We start from the raw sequence: 19,764 nt of genomic DNA, 5'->3' as shown, positions 1-19,764 counted from the left end.
CACCCTTTTCTCAAGAGCAAAACAATTCACATTTCTTGCCCCCCCCCTCATTATTTTAATGTGGATTCTCCCTCTGACCAGCAGAAACACACAATTATCACAAGACCACTTCTGGTTACCTTCACCGATTCAACAGCACCCAGCAGTTTTCACCACAAATGGATCAGCCAAAAGGCAAAGGGTCCACTGTTTCCAAAAACTTCACTCCTGTCAGACTCATCTTTATCCTGACCCCCGGTGCTCTGAGACCTTCACCACACCTACCGCCTCCGATACTTCGACCTCATTCACTTCCAGTTTGCCTCCTGTCTTCAGCTCACTTTTCTTACACTTTCTAACATTTTTTTTAAACAATTTTTAACCAACTCTAGCTCATCCTCTCTCCCTGATCTCCTCTGCCTCTTTTTTCCTCCTCCCCTGTATTCCAAGTATTTTGCTCCTTATAATACTGCACTTCTCCTGACATACATCTTATTCTTGCCTCCTCAAGGGACACCATTTAAGCGGCTGTCACAATCTCTGCACAACCAGCACGAACCCCTCGGGCTGTAGTGCTCAAAAGTACATCCCACCTATAAAGCAGCTACTTCATCTTGATGCTGTTCTTTATCAAATGCTACTGCAAAGCGGTTCCATTTCAAACAAGCAAGCTCTTCCAACCACCATCTAGCTTCTTCGATCAAAACCCGACCAATCGAATTGCGATGCATGCTAAGGAACATAAACACATTTGTGTGGATCACAGTACTCCAATGAGTCTATAGTCTAGTAAAGTTTATCATTCGAGGAGGATTTAGTTTATAGATACTCCCCCCTGTTTTTATGTGATCTGAAAGAAATGGATAGTGATCATGTGCACCCATCTCTTCCAATGAACACAAAACACTTCAAAAGTGTTTAATCATTTAATAAACCCAATAGAACAATACAGAAAATGGTAACATTAAATATGAATTATTACAGTACAATAGAGAACTCAAACTTCTTAGGATTGTGGACCCTGCCTGGAAGAAATGCCATGATTAATAAATAAGACATCCACCCAGACACTTCAGAGCTTAGAATTCATTTTCCATGCCAATCTGGAATATTCCAGTACTATCACGTACACGATAAAGGTGTCAAGCCTACTATGAATGTAAACCTCATTTGGGGATATTTCTCATATTACCACTTAGATGGGGACACATTTTCTAATAAGTATGAGCAGTTAGGGGTATAGGACAAATCATATCCTGGTATACCCGGTCAGTAGCACTGGGCTTTAAAAAAAAAAAAAAAAGAATATACAAAGACAACACTTTAACATCCATAAAGTTGTTTCTAAAAATCAAATCACTACTGTACACTAAATCAAGAGAAGTTCATGAACTAACCATAGATTTCTGATGAGTGAAAAGAATGTATTGGAATTAGGCTCTTGTCCCCACTATACAGGGTGCCAGTATTATACAGTAGAAAACAGAAGGAGCTGTTCATACACATCAGAGCGCACTAGGACTTTACATCTCTCGCTCTGTGGCTTTAACAACCGATCCAAAGTACTCACCTCTACATAATGTAAAAATATCATGGGACATTTCCGTAGTGGGTTAGAGGCTGTTTAACCTTTAAACTGCTTTGCAATAATTCTAACATTGTACTAAAACAAGGTGATCCATCTAAACAATTTAATTATTTCTGTGGTTCCAATTCAGTTTTGTAGCCGTGTTTGTTAAAGGTTTAGCTTCCTATATACCCGTCTTATATGCATTGGACATGAGTAACATCTGAATAACAGATTTTCAGAGGACATGCTACAGGTTGTTTCTCTTTGAGTGAACAAGGTAGCCTTTTGCTTTGATGATCCCCCTGCTTTTGACAATGATGGAGTAGCGCAAAACCCACTCCAACCTCCAGTCTGCTACCTTCAGGTCCTGAGTGCTCTCCTGCACTGCCTCCTGGAAGCTGGCAGCAGTAATCAGTTCTACAGGAAAATACAATGTGTTAATTCAGTGCCCCTCAGAGCACACACAGCCTTTCCTTAACACGTATTATCTGATTATACAGTGAAAAGATTACAAATTGAAATTATCACAATCTTCACCTTTTGGGTCATTATGAGTCAGTAGCTGAATGTCAAACTCCTTTGCAAAAGCAGTCAGGTCAGGGGGCATCACACAGCAGGAGGCCAGATTCACCTGGTTACTACTGGGTTTCACCTAGAACAGGAGAAAATAAAACAATTCAAAACCCCAAATACACCAACGCTAACCTACAACAATCTGATGGTCTCGTCAGCATCACCACTCACCTGGGCCCAGTTGTAGAGCTGCTCCAGGAGCTCCTTGTCCAGGTCGGAGGTTCCGATGGCAGCGATCTTGTGGCTCTGCACCAAGCCCTCCAGCTCCGTCCAGGCAGGCTGCAGGTTCTCCAGGGTCTGGCTCTCCCCCTCAGGCAGAACAGGGGGTGCAATGATCACCGAGTCCAGCTGGGACACAGCCAAGGCCTGACAAGCTGTCACAAACAGTCTTATGAGCATGAAACTAGTATACAGTCAGTGCGTACTTCTTAAAGCTGAAATCTGTAAAAGGGGAAACAGTGCCTTTGTTTTACTTAGATGAAACAGAGAAGAGGAGCTTCCAGGAGCGTGCTAAAAAAATATACACAGCTCAGTACATATTCTGGTGTTCTACCGCACATTCAATAATGTCGGGGGAAAAAAAGTTTTGAAGTGATCAACATCTTTGTTGTTGTAATATCCCAAACAGACGTGATAGCTTCTGCCTGTACGGAGTTCATCTTTCAAATACAACAAATTGAGGTAAGGAAAGGAGTTGGCATGCCAACAAAAGCAGTTCACCGATACTAAAGTCGGTTGCATTTTTATTTGACATGGTCAGGTCTACAGACAACCGCTTGTGCAAATGACTTCTCCGTACAATCACAGAGTCAGTGGTCCTTTGCTGTTTTGTAAATGTAATACTCACACTTATCGACTGCATCTTTGATTGAAGAGAGGTCTGCCTCACAAATAAATAGTTTCACTGTAAAGCAAGAATATGGACATGTTAATAAAAACACAAACAATCAGTAAGGCACCATACCAATGGTATTTTTGTCATGAAATTCACACACTGGGCTCATAATTCCTTATGCCAATGCCACACCAAACTATGGTATCAAAGCAGGGGTTCCCAAACTTTCAGGCCAGGGAGCCCTTTCATAATCAGAACACAACTCGAGTGAGATAAAAATAGCATACAAGGAGTTCTACTGTGATTTTGGCAATACATGGCCCAATGAAACAAGTCTCCATCCCTGGGAAGGAACATTTTAAAAACCCATTTCTTGGCATGGAGAGAACATTTGGGAGTGTTCAAGCACATTTCCTTCAATTCTACAGATATTGTCAAGGGGCAGAGAGATTTTTTGGTTGTTGAAGCTAATATCCTGCACTTCTTCACATTTTGCTATGAGGCAGAGAGAAAATATTGCAGTTATGAAAAAAATAATGGTTGAGTACTGTAGATACCAATATCCCTGTATGTGTCCCAGGCCCATGCTGCCCAGGGTTAAGAATATAACATTTTAGACTAATAATTGCATTGTATTACACCCTCTAAACTTACTCCAGGGATCCCTTGGCCATTAAAAAAAATGTAATAATTATGTAAAAAAAGTGGGGCCCATGTGTCACTGAGAACCCCCTGTCATAGAATACCAGTAACTCACCAGAGACCTTCAGCTCCTCCCTTTCTTCAGGTGTGATTGCTTCTGTAGCTTGAGGGATGGAGCAGTCAATGGTGTCTGGTAGGTCCTAAATTTACAACAAACGTGTTAGTCAAAGAAAAAGAGTAGCTTAAAAATAAAGAAAAAAAGCAACATCAATATTTTCTTAACTTTGTCCAAATACAAACACATGCTTTTGATTTCACAAACTTGTGGAATTTCATTGCAGGGAACATAAGCTTTGACTTTGTGTATGTAAGACCCCCCGCTGTACTCACTGAGCGTGTGGAAGCAGATTAGCTGACCCCAGCAGAAAAGCAACAGGGCAAAGCCACTCAAACTTCACAACAGAAGCACATGTAGAACCTTTCACAGCCAACTTTGCATGAATGATTACTATGACAGTTCCCTTTCATCAGTCTGATAAATTCATTGCGGTCAATCAACGTGCAGCTATTTTGTTTTCCCAGCAGAAGAACGCAATCGCAGTAGTATCGTAACATTGGGACTACTGTGAGCTCCAAAAGTATTGGGACAGTGACTTTTTTCCTGTTTTGGATGTTTACGCCACATATCGGGTAAACTGTTTGGAAATTACAGCACCTTTTGCACAGTCCCCACATTTTATCAAAAGTATTGGAACAAATTCACTTATGCGCATTAAAAGTAGTCAAAAGTTTAGTATTTGGTCTAATTTCTAGCACGCAATGACTACATCAAGCTTGTGACTCTACAAACTTGTTGGATGCATTTGCAGTTTGTTTTGGTTGTGTTTCAGATTATTTTGTGCCCAATATAAATTAATGTTAAATAAGTGTCATTTTGGATTCACTTTCTTTGTAAATAAGAATGTTTCTAAACAATTCTACATTAACAAAGATGCTACCATTACAGATGATCATGAATGAATCGTGAATAATGGATGAGTGAGAAAGTTAGAAGCAACGCACTATGTACACAACGTGCTGTAATTTCTAAACAGTTCGTCCGATATGGATGAAAATATCCTCAAATTAAAGCGGACAGTTTACACCTTAACATACACATAGTCATTGTATAATTTCAATTCCAAAGTGCTGGAGTACAGAGCCAAAACAAACAATGTGTCACTGTCCCAATAATTTGAGCTCCCTGTATAACTCCTGTTCCCTGAAGGAGGGAAACGAGTTACAACATACTATGGAGAGTCGCACACTCCTGACTTCAGTTTAAAGATCTACAATCACGCCTCGCAGGGCCAATGAAATCTATGCCTCGCTGGAAGCCCCACCTTCCACATCTGAAAAGCACGAGGCTCAGATTCATTCCTTCAATTTAATACCACTCTTCACAAGCCCAGGGACGGGTGGCCAAACAGGTGTTGTGCCTTGTTTCCCTCCTTCAGGGATCAGTTGTTATAGTCATAACGTTACGCTCCCTTTCAGTTAGTCAACTTCGGTACAACAAAATACGGTCACTGCCCAAGCTGAATGAAGTGGCCCATGGCAGAGCACCCAGACCTGACCCAGCCAGATGCGTCAGTCTGGGTATTGCAAACACCTAGTGACTTTCCCCTGTCCGTAAGCACACTATGGGATACACTGAGAGCAGTGACTAACTATAAAACCTCAAGAAAAAAAAAGTGTGGCGATGCCCAACTGTCCGTAGCACAAATATCTCCTACAGTCAATCCTTTAAACAACAGCCAAGACACTGCCAGACCCCTGGTGGGGTAGCAAGTACACCGCTAGGGAACACTTGCTGCAATGTGCCAGGGAGATATCCTCTACAATCCAGTGGGAGATGCACTCCTTAAAAGAGTGTCCTGACATGAGCTAGATTAGCAAAACAGACAAAAAGCTGGTCACATAACCAACCATAACCATTCAGTGCATGTGCATAAAGCTCACACCGGACACAGGGCATATAACCTTTGTTGCTCTTCAGAGCAAAAGGAGGAGATGAAAAGGGAAATCGCTCAAAGCTAAGGAACTGTAGGACATTGCCATGACTTCCGGGGCTAAGGCCGCATTTGGAAACAATGTCACCTTAGTCGCCCGGGGCAAACAAAGTACAGGAAGGGTGTACGGATAACACGTGGAGGTCTCCAACATATTTAGCTGAGGCCAAAGTCATGAGTAGGGAGGTTTTGTAGAAGGATCTTCAGCGCCACCAACTCCAGAGACTCAAAAGGGGACACACAGTGCCCCAAAAACCAGCACCAAGTCCCATGTGGGTGCAATAGGTTTAGAGACTGTGTACCCCTTTCAGGAACTGCACAACGTCCCCGGTGTGGCTCCGTCAATTCCCACACGACACACCTACATAGCGATCATGTACACTTTTAAAGTAGAGAAAGCCTGTCCCTGCTCGAATAGCTCCTTTAGGAACATATGGATGTACTTCAGAGCACTGGAAAAGGAACCAGCACTCCATCTTATCAACAGAGCTCAAACACTTGTGATAAATGCATAAGGTCCTCACGTGGAAGCGCACTTGTGGACTGAATGGTAGCAATAACATTCAGGAGGTAAACCTCTAGCCATCAGATTAGCCCACTCAGGGGGCAGGCAGAAAATAACCAAATCCTTCCACGTCAAACCTGCCTGTGCACCTGGCACAACAGGTTCCCGTGCTACGGGAGTGGCCACAGGTCCCCGCCTAAAAAGGTGAATGATCTCCGCGAACCAAGGCTGCTTGGGCCAAAGTGGAGCCACAAGAATCAATGATAAGCTCTCCTGGCGCACCCTCTCCAACATGGGTTGAATCAGAACCACTGGTGGAAACGCTTAGAGGGTCCGAAGCCACTGGTGGGCCAGAGCATCAGTTCCCAATGGTGCACTCTGTTCTCTCATCAAGAAAAATAAATGACAATGTGCGTTTGAGTTAGGCGTAAAGACCTGTGTCGGCATTGCATAATCTCCCATGTCTGGCAGTCTCCACTTCTGCTATTCAGGGGGGCACCCCCCAGAGTTGAGGCAACCGGGAACATGAATCACTCGAAGAGCAAATGCAAACTGCTCCACATGTTCTATTTCAGTCATTTATCCAGAGAAACTTACAGTAGCACGTGCATACATTTGCATATTGGTCTCCAATGGGAATAGAACCCACCACCCTGGTGTTTGATGCGCCATGCTCTACCAATTGAGCCACACAGGACCTTCACAGCAACAGGGTGTGAGCCTAGGTGAGGCGGGGAGGGACCATGTGTCCCACGCCTTCTGATGGATGCCACCGTCATCATGATGGCTCTGACCAGCACATGCCGGCCTGACAAACGAGGGAAGCAGCGCCAGAGCGCTACGTACAGTGTCAGAAGTTCCAGGTAACTAATATGCCAGGCGCTCCGACACCGTCCATACTCCCTGAATTGAGTAACCCTCGCACAGCTCGCCCCACCCAAGGGGGGGTGGCACATCTGTCGTGACCATATTGCAGAACACCCGGACCACGAGAAACCCTTGTGACAGTAGCCAGCGATCCCTTCACTGGGCCAGTGCCCTGAAGGCAAGTCAAGGATACATGAATCGAGAGGTTTAGGTGGCGATGTGTATCCAAGCTCATGGCTAGCAACCAGCACTGGAACAGTCACAACAATAGTCCCAGGGGAATGACCACTATCATAGAAGCCATCAACCTCAGAAGGCGCAGAAATTGGTGAAAAACTACTGTGCGCCCCAACCTAAACTGGGCCAAGCAGAGCTGAAACCCGGACAACCTCCCAGGGGTTAGAAAAGCGCTATTTGCAATTTTCCAGCCCCCTTGTGGACAAAGCCAACTTATTACTCTCACTATGGGGAGAAATGGTATACCCCTTGAGCCCTGTGAACACCATGGAACGTGGGGTAACAGAGGAGCTTTAAACATGGACAAAATTCCAAACTAAATTGTGCTTCCATGAGACTATAGCCTGGATGAAGCCCGGTGCCCCCACGTTTGGCCGTAACCAAACGTGGGGGCACTGACATCACCGTAATGTTTTTGTTTAGGGTCTCACCGGTTGCGCAGAACCGTGAGAAGGCCCCTCACTCCAGGGGTTACCCATGCCCAGTGCTCGGAAGCAGCTTCATCATTGAAGGTGCACGTAAGCCCTGCTTCCTCCACTCTAGGAATGTGATTGCCTTAACGATGGAGGAAAGCTAGTAAGCTTAATTTGCCGGAAGTTATGCATGCTAGCCGACGTAAGCCATGAGGCTTATAGTCTAAGCTAGCTAGCCTCAGATCGCAGCACGGTCCATTTAGACTAACCAAGCGTCGTAATGCTAGACCGGAGCTACCCAAGCAATTCTACCCAAACACCGCTAGGAAGGCGGAATAGCTAGCAGTTACTAGCTTAACTGGCTAGCACGCTATGCATCGCTTTAGGGAAACACCAAGCTCCCTAAAGAATGCTCCACGATTGTCAAGAGAACCTGCACCACAAACGAGTACGGGAACAGTGACAGCGGTCTCCTTATCTCGCACATGAACTGATTTGAGTGAGGGCAGCCTAAGCATGCACCGAGCCAAGTCATACAATTAGTTCAAGTTAGTTGTCTTGTATGGGATTAGGAAATTTATGAGAACCATACAAACCTCAGCACACAATGTCCAGGGGGTGAGCACGTTTTGTTAGCGCAGTGTAAGACAGTCTCATGTTCTAATTGTTTGTTTTAGTAGCGCAAATCATTCCTGTTCACACCGAGGTGAAGAGCAGAATAATTTAAGGAATGAATCTCAGCTTTATCACCCAGTGATGTGACTAACAGGGTGCGCTGTACTGAAGCCATCACGAGTCCATCTTGGTACTCCTCCCCATTGTCATTTTTTTAAGAAAGCTATAAAAATGCTTTTATTAAAGTCTATTTTTTTTTTACATGTTAGACAAATTAATTTCAATATACTTTTAAATTACATGATCTAAACAAAAAACGTATACACAAAGAACAAAACGTAAGACAACGACCAACAATTTTACAAAATTACAGTTCATAGGGAAATCAGTCAATAAATTCATTAAGCCCTTATCGATGGATTTCACACGACTGGGTTGGAGTGCAGCCATGATTGGGCCTTGTAGGGCATAGGCCCACACACTCGGGAGCGAGTGCCAATCAGAATGAGTTTTTCCCCACAAAAGGGGCTTTATTACTGACCGAAATACTCAGTTTCATCAGCTGTCCAGGTGGCTGTCTCAGACGATCCCGCAGTTAAAGAAGCCAGATTTGGAAATCCTGGGCTGACGTGGTTACACGTGGTCTGCGGTTCTGAGGCCGTTTGGACGTATTGCCAGAGAATTGCCAAACATTCAATTCTCTGGCAATAGTTATGGTGGACATTCCTGTAGTCCGCATGCCAATTGCACACTCCCTCTACTTGAGACATCTGTGGCATTGTGTTGTGTGACAAAACTGCACATTTTAGAGAGTAGCCTTTTATTGTCGCTAGCACAAGGTACACCTGTTTAATCCACTTCTTGATATGCCACACCTGTCAGGTGGATGGATTATCTTGGCAAAGGAGAAATGCTCACTAACAGGGATGTAAACAAATTTGGGCACAACATTTGAGAAATAAGATTTTTTTGCCTATGGAACATTCATGGGATCTTTTATTTCAGCTCATGAAACATGGGACCAACACTTTACATGTTGCGTTTATATTTTTGTTCAGTGTGTGTGTGTATATACACTGCTCAAAAAAATAAAACACTCAAATAACATCCTAGATCTGAATGAGTGAAATATTCTTATTAAATACTTTTTTCTTTATATAGTTGAATGTGCTGACAACAAAAATCACAAAAATGATCAATGGAAATCAAATTTATCAACCCATGGAGCTCTGGATTTGGAGTCACACTCAAAATTAAAGTGGAAAACCACACTACAGGCTGATCCAACTTTGATGTAATGTCCTTAAAACAAGTCAAAATGAGGCTAGTAGTGTGTGTGGCCTCCACATGCCTGTATGACCTCCCTACAACGCCTGGGCATGCTCCTGATGATGCTCCAACTCCTGGACAGTCTGTGGTGTAATGTGGCGTTGGTGGATGGAGCGAGACATGATGTCCCAGATGTGCTCAATTGGATTCAGGTCTGGGGAACGGGCAGGCCAGTCCATAGCATCAATGCCTTCCTCTTGCAGGAACTGCTGACACTCCAGCCACATGAGGTCTAGCATTGTCTTGCATTAGGAGGAACCCAGGGCTAACCGCACCAGCATATGGTCTCACAAGGGGTCTGAGGATCTCATCTCGGTACCTAATGGCAGTCAGGCTACCTCTGGCGAGCACATGGAGGGCTGTGCGGCCTCCCAAAGAAATGCCACCCCACACCATGACTGACCCACCGCCAAACCAGTCATGCTGGAGGATGTTCCAGGCAGCAGAACGTTCTCCACGGCGTCTCCAGACTGTCACATGTGCTCAGTGTGAACCTGCTTTCATCTGTGAAGAGCACAGGGCGCCAGTGGCGAATTTGCCAATCTTGGTGTTCTCTAAGAAAAATGAAAAACGTTCTGCACGGTGTTGGGCTGTAAGCACAACCCCCACCTGTGGACGTCGGGCCCTCATGGAGTCTGTTTCTGACCATTTGAGCAGACACATGCACATGTGGCCTGCTGGAGGTCATTTTGCAGGGCTCTGGCAGTGCTCCTCCTTGCACAAAGGCGGAGGTAGCGGTCCTGCTGCTGGGTTGTTGCCCTCCTACGGCCTCCTCCCCGTCTCCTGATGTACTGGCCTGTCTCCTGGTAGCGCCTCCATGCTCTGGACACTACGCTGACACAGCAAACCTTCTTGCCACAGCTCGCATTGATGTGCCATCCTGGATGAGCTGCACTACCTGAGCCACTTGTGTGGGTTGTAGACTCCGTCTCATGCTACCACTAGAGTGAAAGCACTGCCAGCATTCAAAAGTGACCAAAACATCAACCAGGAAGCAAAGGAACTGAGAAGTGGTCTGTGGTCCCCACCTGCAGAACCACTCCTTTATTGGGGGATGTCTTGTTAATTGCCTATAATTTCCACCTGTTGTCTATCCCATTTGCACAAGAGCATGTGAAATGTATTGTCAATCAGTGTTGCTTCCTAAGTGGACAGTTTGATTTCACAGAAGTGTGATTGACTTGGAGTTACATTGTGTTGTTTAAGTGTTCCCTTTATTTTTTTGAGCAGTGTATATAAAAGAGTACTAATGTTACTGGCCCCACTACAACAAAAATGCATGTTATTTGGTCCTTGAAACATTTGAAATACTATAGAATTCTGTTCATTGCTATGGAGGACTACTCCAACTGGGGAGTGCCAATATGGCCAACCAGTGCTTCAAAGCATCTCAATGGCCAATACAGAACATCAGCAATCCAGGATGTATATACATTATTGTTATCACCTGTGGAAGGCGGTGCTTCCAGCGAGACAGGATTTCATTGACCTTGTCAGGTGTGATTGTAGATCCTTTAACTCTAGTCGCAAGAGTGTGACTCCACATAGTATGTTGTACCAAACTTGACTGACTGAAAGGGAACCAATGGTTACACAATTGTTTTTCATTATGGATCCATCCCTGCTAGATGATGTAAAATGTTAGCAGGTACTGTAGACACTTGGTCACTATGGGAACTTGGTAAACAGGGATTATGGACACTTGATACTGTTTGGATGTTGGTGAAAAGCTGTTATGTAGCCATGTGTGTAATAAAATATGCATGTGAAATACAATTCAATACCACATAGTTGTATTGAATAGTGAGTGTGTGGACAGAGTGATGTCTCACCGTTGGTGAAGTCGTTGGTGGTATGGTGGCACACCACTCATTAAGAGTGGCTCGAACACAGTCTTGAATCTGTAATGCAAAAAAATGTTTGAGGGGACTAAATTACTAGCAGTGTTAACAGGGTTGCTTTAAACATTTGTGGTAACTGGGTAGGGCTTTCATGGACACCTACAGATCATGCAAAGATACTAAATTATCTAACATTACTTTGAAAGATGTCATATGGAAAGTATATGATTATTTTGTACACTGCTGAGCACAATGGGTGATTTGAACAGCATGAAAGTGTGGCCAGAGCTATAGCATGTTATACAATAACTATGAAATGCTGCAGGGAGAGTCTTAGTTATACTTATGAGAGTCAGGTGGTGCACAGCTTCAATGACAGTTATGGTTGTTCATGCTAAATAAAGGCTGGCCTTTTAGAACCTACACATGACAAGTCCTTGTCCTCAAATGTATCATGCATTCTTGAATCTCATTATCAGGTGAATCCTGGCCCAGATACCTTTTTTAAAAAAGGTAGGGGCCTGGATCAGAAAAGTATCTGTGACCAACAGATATCTGTATTCCCAGTCATGTGAAATCCATAGATTAGGGCCTAATTTATTTATTTCAAATGGACTGATTTCCTTATATTAAATAACTCATTAAAATATTTGAAGTTTATTTTTGTTCAATATAGTTAGCTATTTAACGTCGAGGCTATGGTTTTTCAAGCTAGCTAGTTAACATCATCTAGCCAGGGGTGTATTCGTTCTGCCAATTCTGTTGAAAAACGTTTCTTAAACGGGTGGGAAAGGGACCTACCTGAACTTGTCCGTTTTTGGACCATTGCGATTAATGACTACACTCCAGCTAACTGACCAATGTTGCACTATTTTCTTAAACATCTTACTTCAGCTAGCCAGTCAGTTATGACAGAGTCCAATGGTCAGTCTTACCTCTTCGCTAGGTGAAGACGGACATTTTTTCTTGAGACGGCTTCGGTTTACTAAATTCCCCGTGTGAAGATACAAAATCGTAGCATGGTTGAGGAGCACCTTAGCACTGGTGGTGTGTTTTTCCATGTGGTGTCCTTGGTAAGTCAATAAATGTATCGTGGTAGAAAGCCTTTATGAACTATTCAGCAACTTCAGTTACTTTATTCTAACAGGAGTGACCTCGTTTCCAAACGGTAGCTACCGCTGAATTAGAATGACTTGCATTTGTAGATTATTTAGGACGCCCACATTGTAACCGGGTGTTGTGTGCAAAATCTGGCATGGAGTTCTGGACTCTTTTAACCAAGAGATTGTTACAGCTCAGCAATGGTGTTATGACTCACTGTACATTGGAATGTACACTGTAATCATGACACAGCATGTTTCAAGAGACCAGATGTTCCATTTCTTAATTCAACATTCATCCCTTGACCCTAATCAGAGGGCAAACACACCCACACAGAAGACAGTTTGGGCAATAAAAAGTTTAAAGACACAATCAATTTAGTGTATGTAAACTTCTGACTCACTGGAATTGTGATATAATGAAATAATCTGTCTGTAAACAATTGTTGGAAAAACTACTTGTGTCATGCACAAAGTAGATGTCCTAACCGACTTGCCAAAACTATAGTTTATTAACAAATTTGTGGAGTGGTTGAAAAACTAGTTTTAATGACTCCAACCTAAGTGTATGTAAACTTCCCACTTCAACTGTATAACTATTCCTGTCTTTACAGAAATAAATTAAATCACTCAAAATACTTCACCAGAAAGCATGATTTAGCCAGATGAATCGAGGATCATTAGCTTTTCTTTGGGGGCAGAGAGTGTGGAAATAGGCCTGGCGGATTATTGACTTGAGGCAGTCAGTGAAAAGCATCTAAAATATGCTACATGACCAAAAGTATGTGGACACCTGCTGCTTGGATATCTCAATACAAAATCATTAATATGGAGTTGTTCCCCCTTTTGCTGCTATATCAGCCTCTACTCTTCTGGGAAGGCTTCCATTTCTATATGGACCTTGCTTTGTGCACAGGGGTATTGTCATGCTGAAGCAGGAAAGGGCCTTCCCCAAACTGTTGCCACAAAGTTGGAAGCACAGAATCATCTAGAATGTAATTGTATGCGGTTGCTTTAAGATTTCCTTTCACTGGAACTAAGGGGCCTAGCCCGAACCATGAAAAACAGCCCCAGACCATTATTCATCCTCCACCACACTTCACTGACACTATGCATCGGGGTAGGTAGCGTTCTACTGGCATCCGCCAAACCCAGATTCGACCGGCGGACTGCCTGATGGTGAAGCATGATTCATCACTGCTCCAGAGTCCAATGGCGACAAGCTTTACACAACTCCAGCCGACACTTAGCATTACACATGGTCATCTTAGGCTTGTGTGGCTGCTCGGCCATGGAAACACATTTCATGAAGCTCCCGACGAACAGTTCTTATGCAGACAGATCGGTTGAAATGGTAGTATAAATTGTAAGCTTGCCCGAACTTGAAACTCACGCGCCGCCTATGAAGTCGTTTCCATGGTCGGATTTTGCCTATAGGCTACTTTGAAGCAAAGTAAGACATGCCTCATAATATGAAGTTAAACATTCAGATTTCAAACAATGAATTTCAAAATGCATCCTGCCTCCAGCTCACATTGTAGCGTGGTTGTGACACGCTGATAGCCTTTTGCCTGCACTTGAATGTTGAATGGGAGGTGAGCTTCAATTAGGCTACGAGTTGAGAAATAAAAATAGTAGGCCTAGCTCTTTTTAATTGTGCACCAAAACTGTTTAACATGCAATTGCATTTACAATTGTTGTGCAATGGGCTTATAAAAGCACATTTTACTTTTGCAGTAAGCAACTGAGGAGCTGCAGGAGGAATCCCGCTCAAAATAAGCTCTGTATGCTGTGTGAGTGATAGTTATGTTGGATAAATCAGATAGGCTACATGACTAACGCAAATACACACGCCAATTTTATTCCACTATATTATGCAAATGGACCTATAGACCGATAAGAATGATGGTCAAATGTATTTCCATCAATGAATAAATAACATTTTCCAATGGGAGTTTTTGTTCTACCAGGCATTTTGGACTGCAACAGTTTTATTTAACAGCTTTTCATTGATTAATTTGTTTACCAAAAGCTGACAATTGTTGGCTAATCGAAAACCCTGATTGGCAGAATAGTCTAAGTTAAATAGCTACAACAGGCTCTATCACTTCTTCCAAAACTTGCTGTAATCATCCACTTTGAAATCATCTTCGAATTCCACTGTCCTCTGCTTAACAGCTCCCTTCCTGGGATCCCGCTTCCGCATCCTCATTTTCCTTTCTTCCTCTGAGAGTGTACTGATGTCCACAGGCATCTGAAGAAGGGATACAATACCAAATCCTCACAATCAGTCTCACAATCTGATTAGCATTCAAATGTAGTATTCCTGAATAGCCAAACACTGCAAAAACAGATAATCCAATTTTTGTTTTCAGTTCAAGGATGCTTACCATGAGTATCCTCTTGGGCTCTTTGTACCGAATGTTAATTGTGGAACCATCGGGTTGTACGAGCAACAGTGGATACAACCGTTCATACTTCTGTCGACTGCTTCGTACAATTGATGTCTTGTTGGAGTTGTGCTGAGTGGTTGTTGTGTGTAAACTTGATACACGAAGGAAATGACTCTGAGCAACCATCTCTTGTAGACATCTAAAAGACAAAACATTCACAATGTTGAAACAATTAGGATCTAGAAAGGACAAAGTAATATAAAGGCTTCGTGCAAATGTACTCAGAAGCTTGCCGCGAGCTGCCCAGTGATGCGAGCCTACCAGATGAGCTAAATGCCTTTTAAGCTCACTTCGAGGCAAGCATGAGAGCAGTATATCGGGGATAGTATATCCAGAGAGAGACAATGTTCCGTGAAACAAAGTATGTTACAGTCCCTGATGTCTATCTGGATCCCCGAGCTGACAACTTTGGTGAGTAACGAAAGTATATTGAATCCAATCACTAAAACAACTGGTTACATGGAGGGATGAATGGCAAGATAGACCGCAACGCCACTCGGGAGCCTAAGGCACTGTATCTCAGCGCAAGAGGCGTCAAGAGGCTGAATCACATCTGGCCGTGTGAGTCCCATATTGCGGCGCACAATTGGCCCAGCGTCGTCCGGGGTAGGCCGTCACTGTAAATAAGAATTTGTTCTTAACTGACTTGCCTAGTTAAATAAAGGTAAAAACATGTTTTGTTTGTTTTAAATTACAGGGCGTTGAATGCGGCTCAAACGCCCTGGACCAGAGCTACTTGTTATCTAACGTGCGTCCCAATGAATGTCTTCAAAACCAACACTTAGTTTATTTACCTGTTTAAAACACTCTTCGACGTCCATGCTTTATGTAGGGCCATGTTGGATTTTAGCTAGCTTTTTTTCTCAACGGCACATGGAATTTGGTATTCTAGCTAGTTATCTCGCTAAACGTTATGTTTTAGATTTCTAAAAGAGAGAACAGGAAGTGGAAGGTCGTGCGCAGTTGTCCCGGTAAATAAACGACGTCAGGAAACAATTACCATCCAAATGGTTCCTACATGTGATAAACCACGTCAGGAAACACATCCTGCGTGAATAGTCATTGGTTTGAATCAAATTAAATGTCAACATTTAACAATAATGTAATACAGTTGAGTTTATTAAAGAAGCAATTGTCAACTTCATGCGTAAATGTATACATGATATACTTTATTCCTAGTTATATTGTTATGCTCTGTCTTGTGTAGTTCAGTCCTCCTGGGATGTTTGTGGGCAGGGAACCACAGGCTGAAAAGCCGGCTGGTAATGCTGTAGTATAATAATAATTTTCTCTGTGGCCAGAAACAAGGCTCCCTTAACTGTCTCCTCAGTCTTGTTTGTTAATAAATTGCGGATGATTGAAATATTTTTCTTTACTAATTAATAATACATAGTTAATATATGTAAGAATTTCTCACTAATGTTCTTAGATGTTCGGTGATTGCTAAACAGAGTGTCATCTGTCGTGGTTTTTATCAGCCTTCCGTCAGCTTGGACACTTCAGTAGGCCACATGTGCAAAGTCATTCACTTTAATTTAGGTTAACTTTTTTTTATTTTAGATGAGAAGGAAGGTAGAATTTTAATATTTGGTTACTATATATTAAACATCTACAATTCATCTGACTTGGTCCAGCCATTCCATCCACAATGAAAATTCGCATTATTGTCATTAACCACTAGAGAGCGCACAACCATAGGATAGTGTTGCGTTTTCAATGTGTCAACCAAAGCGCTCTATCACCTCCACTTGAGAAGTGTTACACCGGCAACTCTATTAGGGCTTATTTGATTCAGCTGTTGTATTTCATTTATTTGCTGATCAGATCTGTTTGTTGCTATATTTGAGTGTAAGGCCTGCCCATTGGCTTTAAAGTAATTAAACCGTAAAATACTATTTCTTTTTGACACAATAATAAAGACAAATAAACGCGTGGCAGGGCATATTTTACTTTCCCAGTAGATGCTGAAACCGCGTTTTCTACTGCCAAGGGTATGAGCAGATGCTGGTTGGAATAAGTAACAATCCCTCTACTTTCCTTCACAAGCAATGGCTGAAAGTGGACTGTTAGAGGTGTGTGTGCAGTTGGTGTGCATGTGTGCATGTGGCTGCTTTATATCCCTGGAGGCCAGTTGAACTGTATTATAGTGAATACTATTTTCCTCTTCAATTCCAGAACCAATTATTCACTTGAACAAAAGAAGATGAATTGTGTGGCAAGTATAAGTGAGTGTTGATAATGGTGGAGGCTGATTCTCAGGGGGGTGCAGTTTCCATCCACAGTGGATCACCATCACCTGTTGCTATTAATACTGTAGTTGCCTTACCTGCGGCATTAGCAGAATTGTCAGATTTGATATGACAGGGTTACCCAACTGGCGCGGGTGGTTTTATTTGGCCCCCAAAATTTTGGGACATAAAAGACTGTAAATGCAACAGAAATGTGTCTCCACGTGATTTAGATTTTGTTAATATGTTCCCAATTATTTCCATGCATAATAAAGAGATTGTAAATAAATTTAAGCAAGGTTTGAATTATTATGTTTTAGTCAAATATATCTGTTTGGGCTTCTTGCAGTCAATTTGCGGTCTACAAATTATTTGTAATTATGTTTCGGTCTCCAGCCAATCCACATGATGCTATTACTTAGCTCTAGTGCCTGACTTTTTAATTTGTATGATTAATGAACTGTGAAATGGCTGAAAACCATTCAAATATGTATTTTTTTTTCAAAAGTTGATGTCAAAAAGATTCAACAGTAGGAGAGGGCAACCTCCCCCTCTTTTATCTTGAATCTGACAATTAATCTTAATGGTTGTACAGTCGTCTCAAATAAAACTGTGAAGGACCTCGGCGTTACTCTGGACCCTGATCTCTCTTTTGAAGAACATATCAAGACCATTTCAAGGACATCTTTTTTCCATCTACGTAACATTGCAAAAATCAGAAACTTTCTGTCCAAAAATGATGCAGAAAAATTAATCCATGCTTTTGTCACTTCTAGGTTAGACTACTGCAATGCTCTATTTTCCGGCTACCCGGATAAAGCACTAAATAAACTTCAGTTAGTGCTAAATACGGCTGCTAGAATCCTGACTAGAACCCAAAAATTTGATCATATTACTCCAGTGCTAGCCTCTCTACACTGGCTTCCTGTCAAAGCAAGGGCTGATTTCAAGGTTTTACTGCTAACCTACAAAGCATTACATGGGCTTGCTCCTACCTATCTCTCTGATTTGGTCCTGCCGTACATACCTACACGTACGCTACGGTCACAAGACGCAGGCCTCCTAATTGTCCCTAGAATTTCTAAGCAAACAGCTGGAGGCAGGGCTTTCTCCTATAGAGCTCCATTTTTATGGAACGGTCTGCCTACCCATGTCAGAAACGCAAACTCGGTCTCAACCTTTAAGTCTTTACTGAAGACTCATCTCTTCGGTGGGTCATATGATTGAGTGTAGTCTGGCCCAGGAGTGGGAAGGTGAACGGAAAGGCTCTGGAGCAACGAACCGCCCTTGCTGTCTCTGCCTGGCCGGTTCCCCTCTTTCCACTGGGATTCTCTGCCTCTAACCCTATTACAGGGGCTGGGTCACTGGCTTACTGGGGCTCTCTCATGCCGTCCCTGGAGGGGGTGCGTCACCTGAGTGGGTTGATTCACTGTTGTGGTCATCCTGTCTGGGTTGCGCCCCCCTTGGGTTGTGCCGTGGCGGAGATCTTTGTGGGCTATACTCGGCCTTGTCTCAGGATGGAAAGTTGGTGGTTGGATATATCCCTCTAGTGGTGTGGGGGCTGTGCTTTGGCAAAGTGGGTGGGGTTATATCCTTCCTGTTTGGCCCTGTCCGGGGATGACCTCGGATGGGGCCACAGTGTCTCCTGACCCCTCCTGTCTCAGCCTCCAGTATTTATGCTGCAGTAGTTTATGTGTCGGGGGGCTGGGGTCAGTTTGTTATATCTGGAGTACTTCTCCTGTCCTATTCGGTGTCCTGTGTGAATCTAAGTGTGCGTTCTCTAATTCTCTCCTTCTCTCTTTCTTTCTCTCTCTCGGAGGACCCGAGCCCTAGGACCTGAGCTCCAGGACTACCTGACATGATGACTCCTTGCTGTCCCCAGTCCACCTGGCCATGCTGCTGTTCCAGTTTCAACTGACCTGAGCCCTAGGACCATGCCCCAGGACTACCTGACATGATGACTCCATGCTGTCCCCAGTCCACCTGGCCATGCTGCTGCTCCAGTTTCAACTTCCACCTGACTGTGCTGCTGCTCCAGTTTCAACTGTTCTGCCTTATTATTATTCGACCATGCTGGTCATTTATGAACATTTGAACATCTTGGCCATGTTCTGTTATAATCTCCACCCGGCACAGCCAGAAGAGGACTGGCCACCCCACATAGCCTGGTTCCTCTCTAGGTTTCTTCCTAGGTTTTGGCCTTTCTAGGGAGTTTTTCCTAGCCACCGTGCTTCTACACCTGCATTGCTTGCTGTTTGGGGTTTTAGGCTGGGTTTCTGTACAGCACTTTGAGATATCAGCTGATGTACGAAGGGCTATATAAATAAATTTGATTTGATTTGATTTATCAAGCCCTCCAAGGAAAGGAAATATTGTACCGCGCTCTCAGTCTGCACCCAATCGCTGTGTATAGCACTGGCCTTTCAACACATACATAGAGCCAGGGCACTGCAGAGGCAAGCCATTCGCTTTGCTCACAATGAGAGTTTGCCTTTTGTTCTGCTAGCCTAGATGAATGAATGACCT

General features: G+C 43.3%; 2 protein-coding genes across 2 annotated transcripts; both read right to left on the bottom strand.

Annotated features, from left to right (window-relative positions):
• Positions 1-892: 892 nt before the first annotated feature.
• On the bottom strand, positions 893-12,829 carry gclm (glutamate-cysteine ligase, modifier subunit). Its single transcript, XM_024414917.2, has 7 exons — positions 12,393-12,829; positions 11,449-11,517; positions 3,715-3,799; positions 2,970-3,026; positions 2,294-2,496; positions 2,087-2,201; positions 893-1,966 (listed from the first exon to the last, which is right to left on the bottom strand). Exons 1-7 carry the CDS (start codon positions 12,516-12,518, stop codon positions 1,797-1,799), a joined length of 825 nt encoding a protein of 274 aa, XP_024270685.1. The 5' UTR covers positions 12,519-12,829; the 3' UTR covers positions 893-1,796.
• Positions 12,830-14,393: 1,564 nt separating this feature from the next.
• mrpl55 (mitochondrial ribosomal protein L55) lies at positions 14,394-15,996 on the bottom strand. Its single transcript, XM_024391996.2, has 3 exons — positions 15,805-15,996; positions 14,948-15,149; positions 14,394-14,811 (listed from the first exon to the last, which is right to left on the bottom strand). The coding sequence occupies exons 1-3, from the start codon at positions 15,846-15,848 to the stop codon at positions 14,662-14,664; spliced, it is 396 nt and encodes a 131-aa protein (XP_024247764.1). The 5' UTR covers positions 15,849-15,996; the 3' UTR covers positions 14,394-14,661.
• Positions 15,997-19,764: the final 3,768 nt, after the last annotated feature.

Source organism: Oncorhynchus tshawytscha, linkage group LG01 (genome assembly GCF_018296145.1).
Source record: "Oncorhynchus tshawytscha isolate Ot180627B linkage group LG01, Otsh_v2.0, whole genome shotgun sequence".
NCBI lineage: Eukaryota > Metazoa > Chordata > Actinopteri > Salmoniformes > Salmonidae > Oncorhynchus > Oncorhynchus tshawytscha.
The sequence above is the reverse complement of the archived record's forward strand: the minus strand, read 5'-3'. Positions and strand labels throughout refer to the sequence as shown.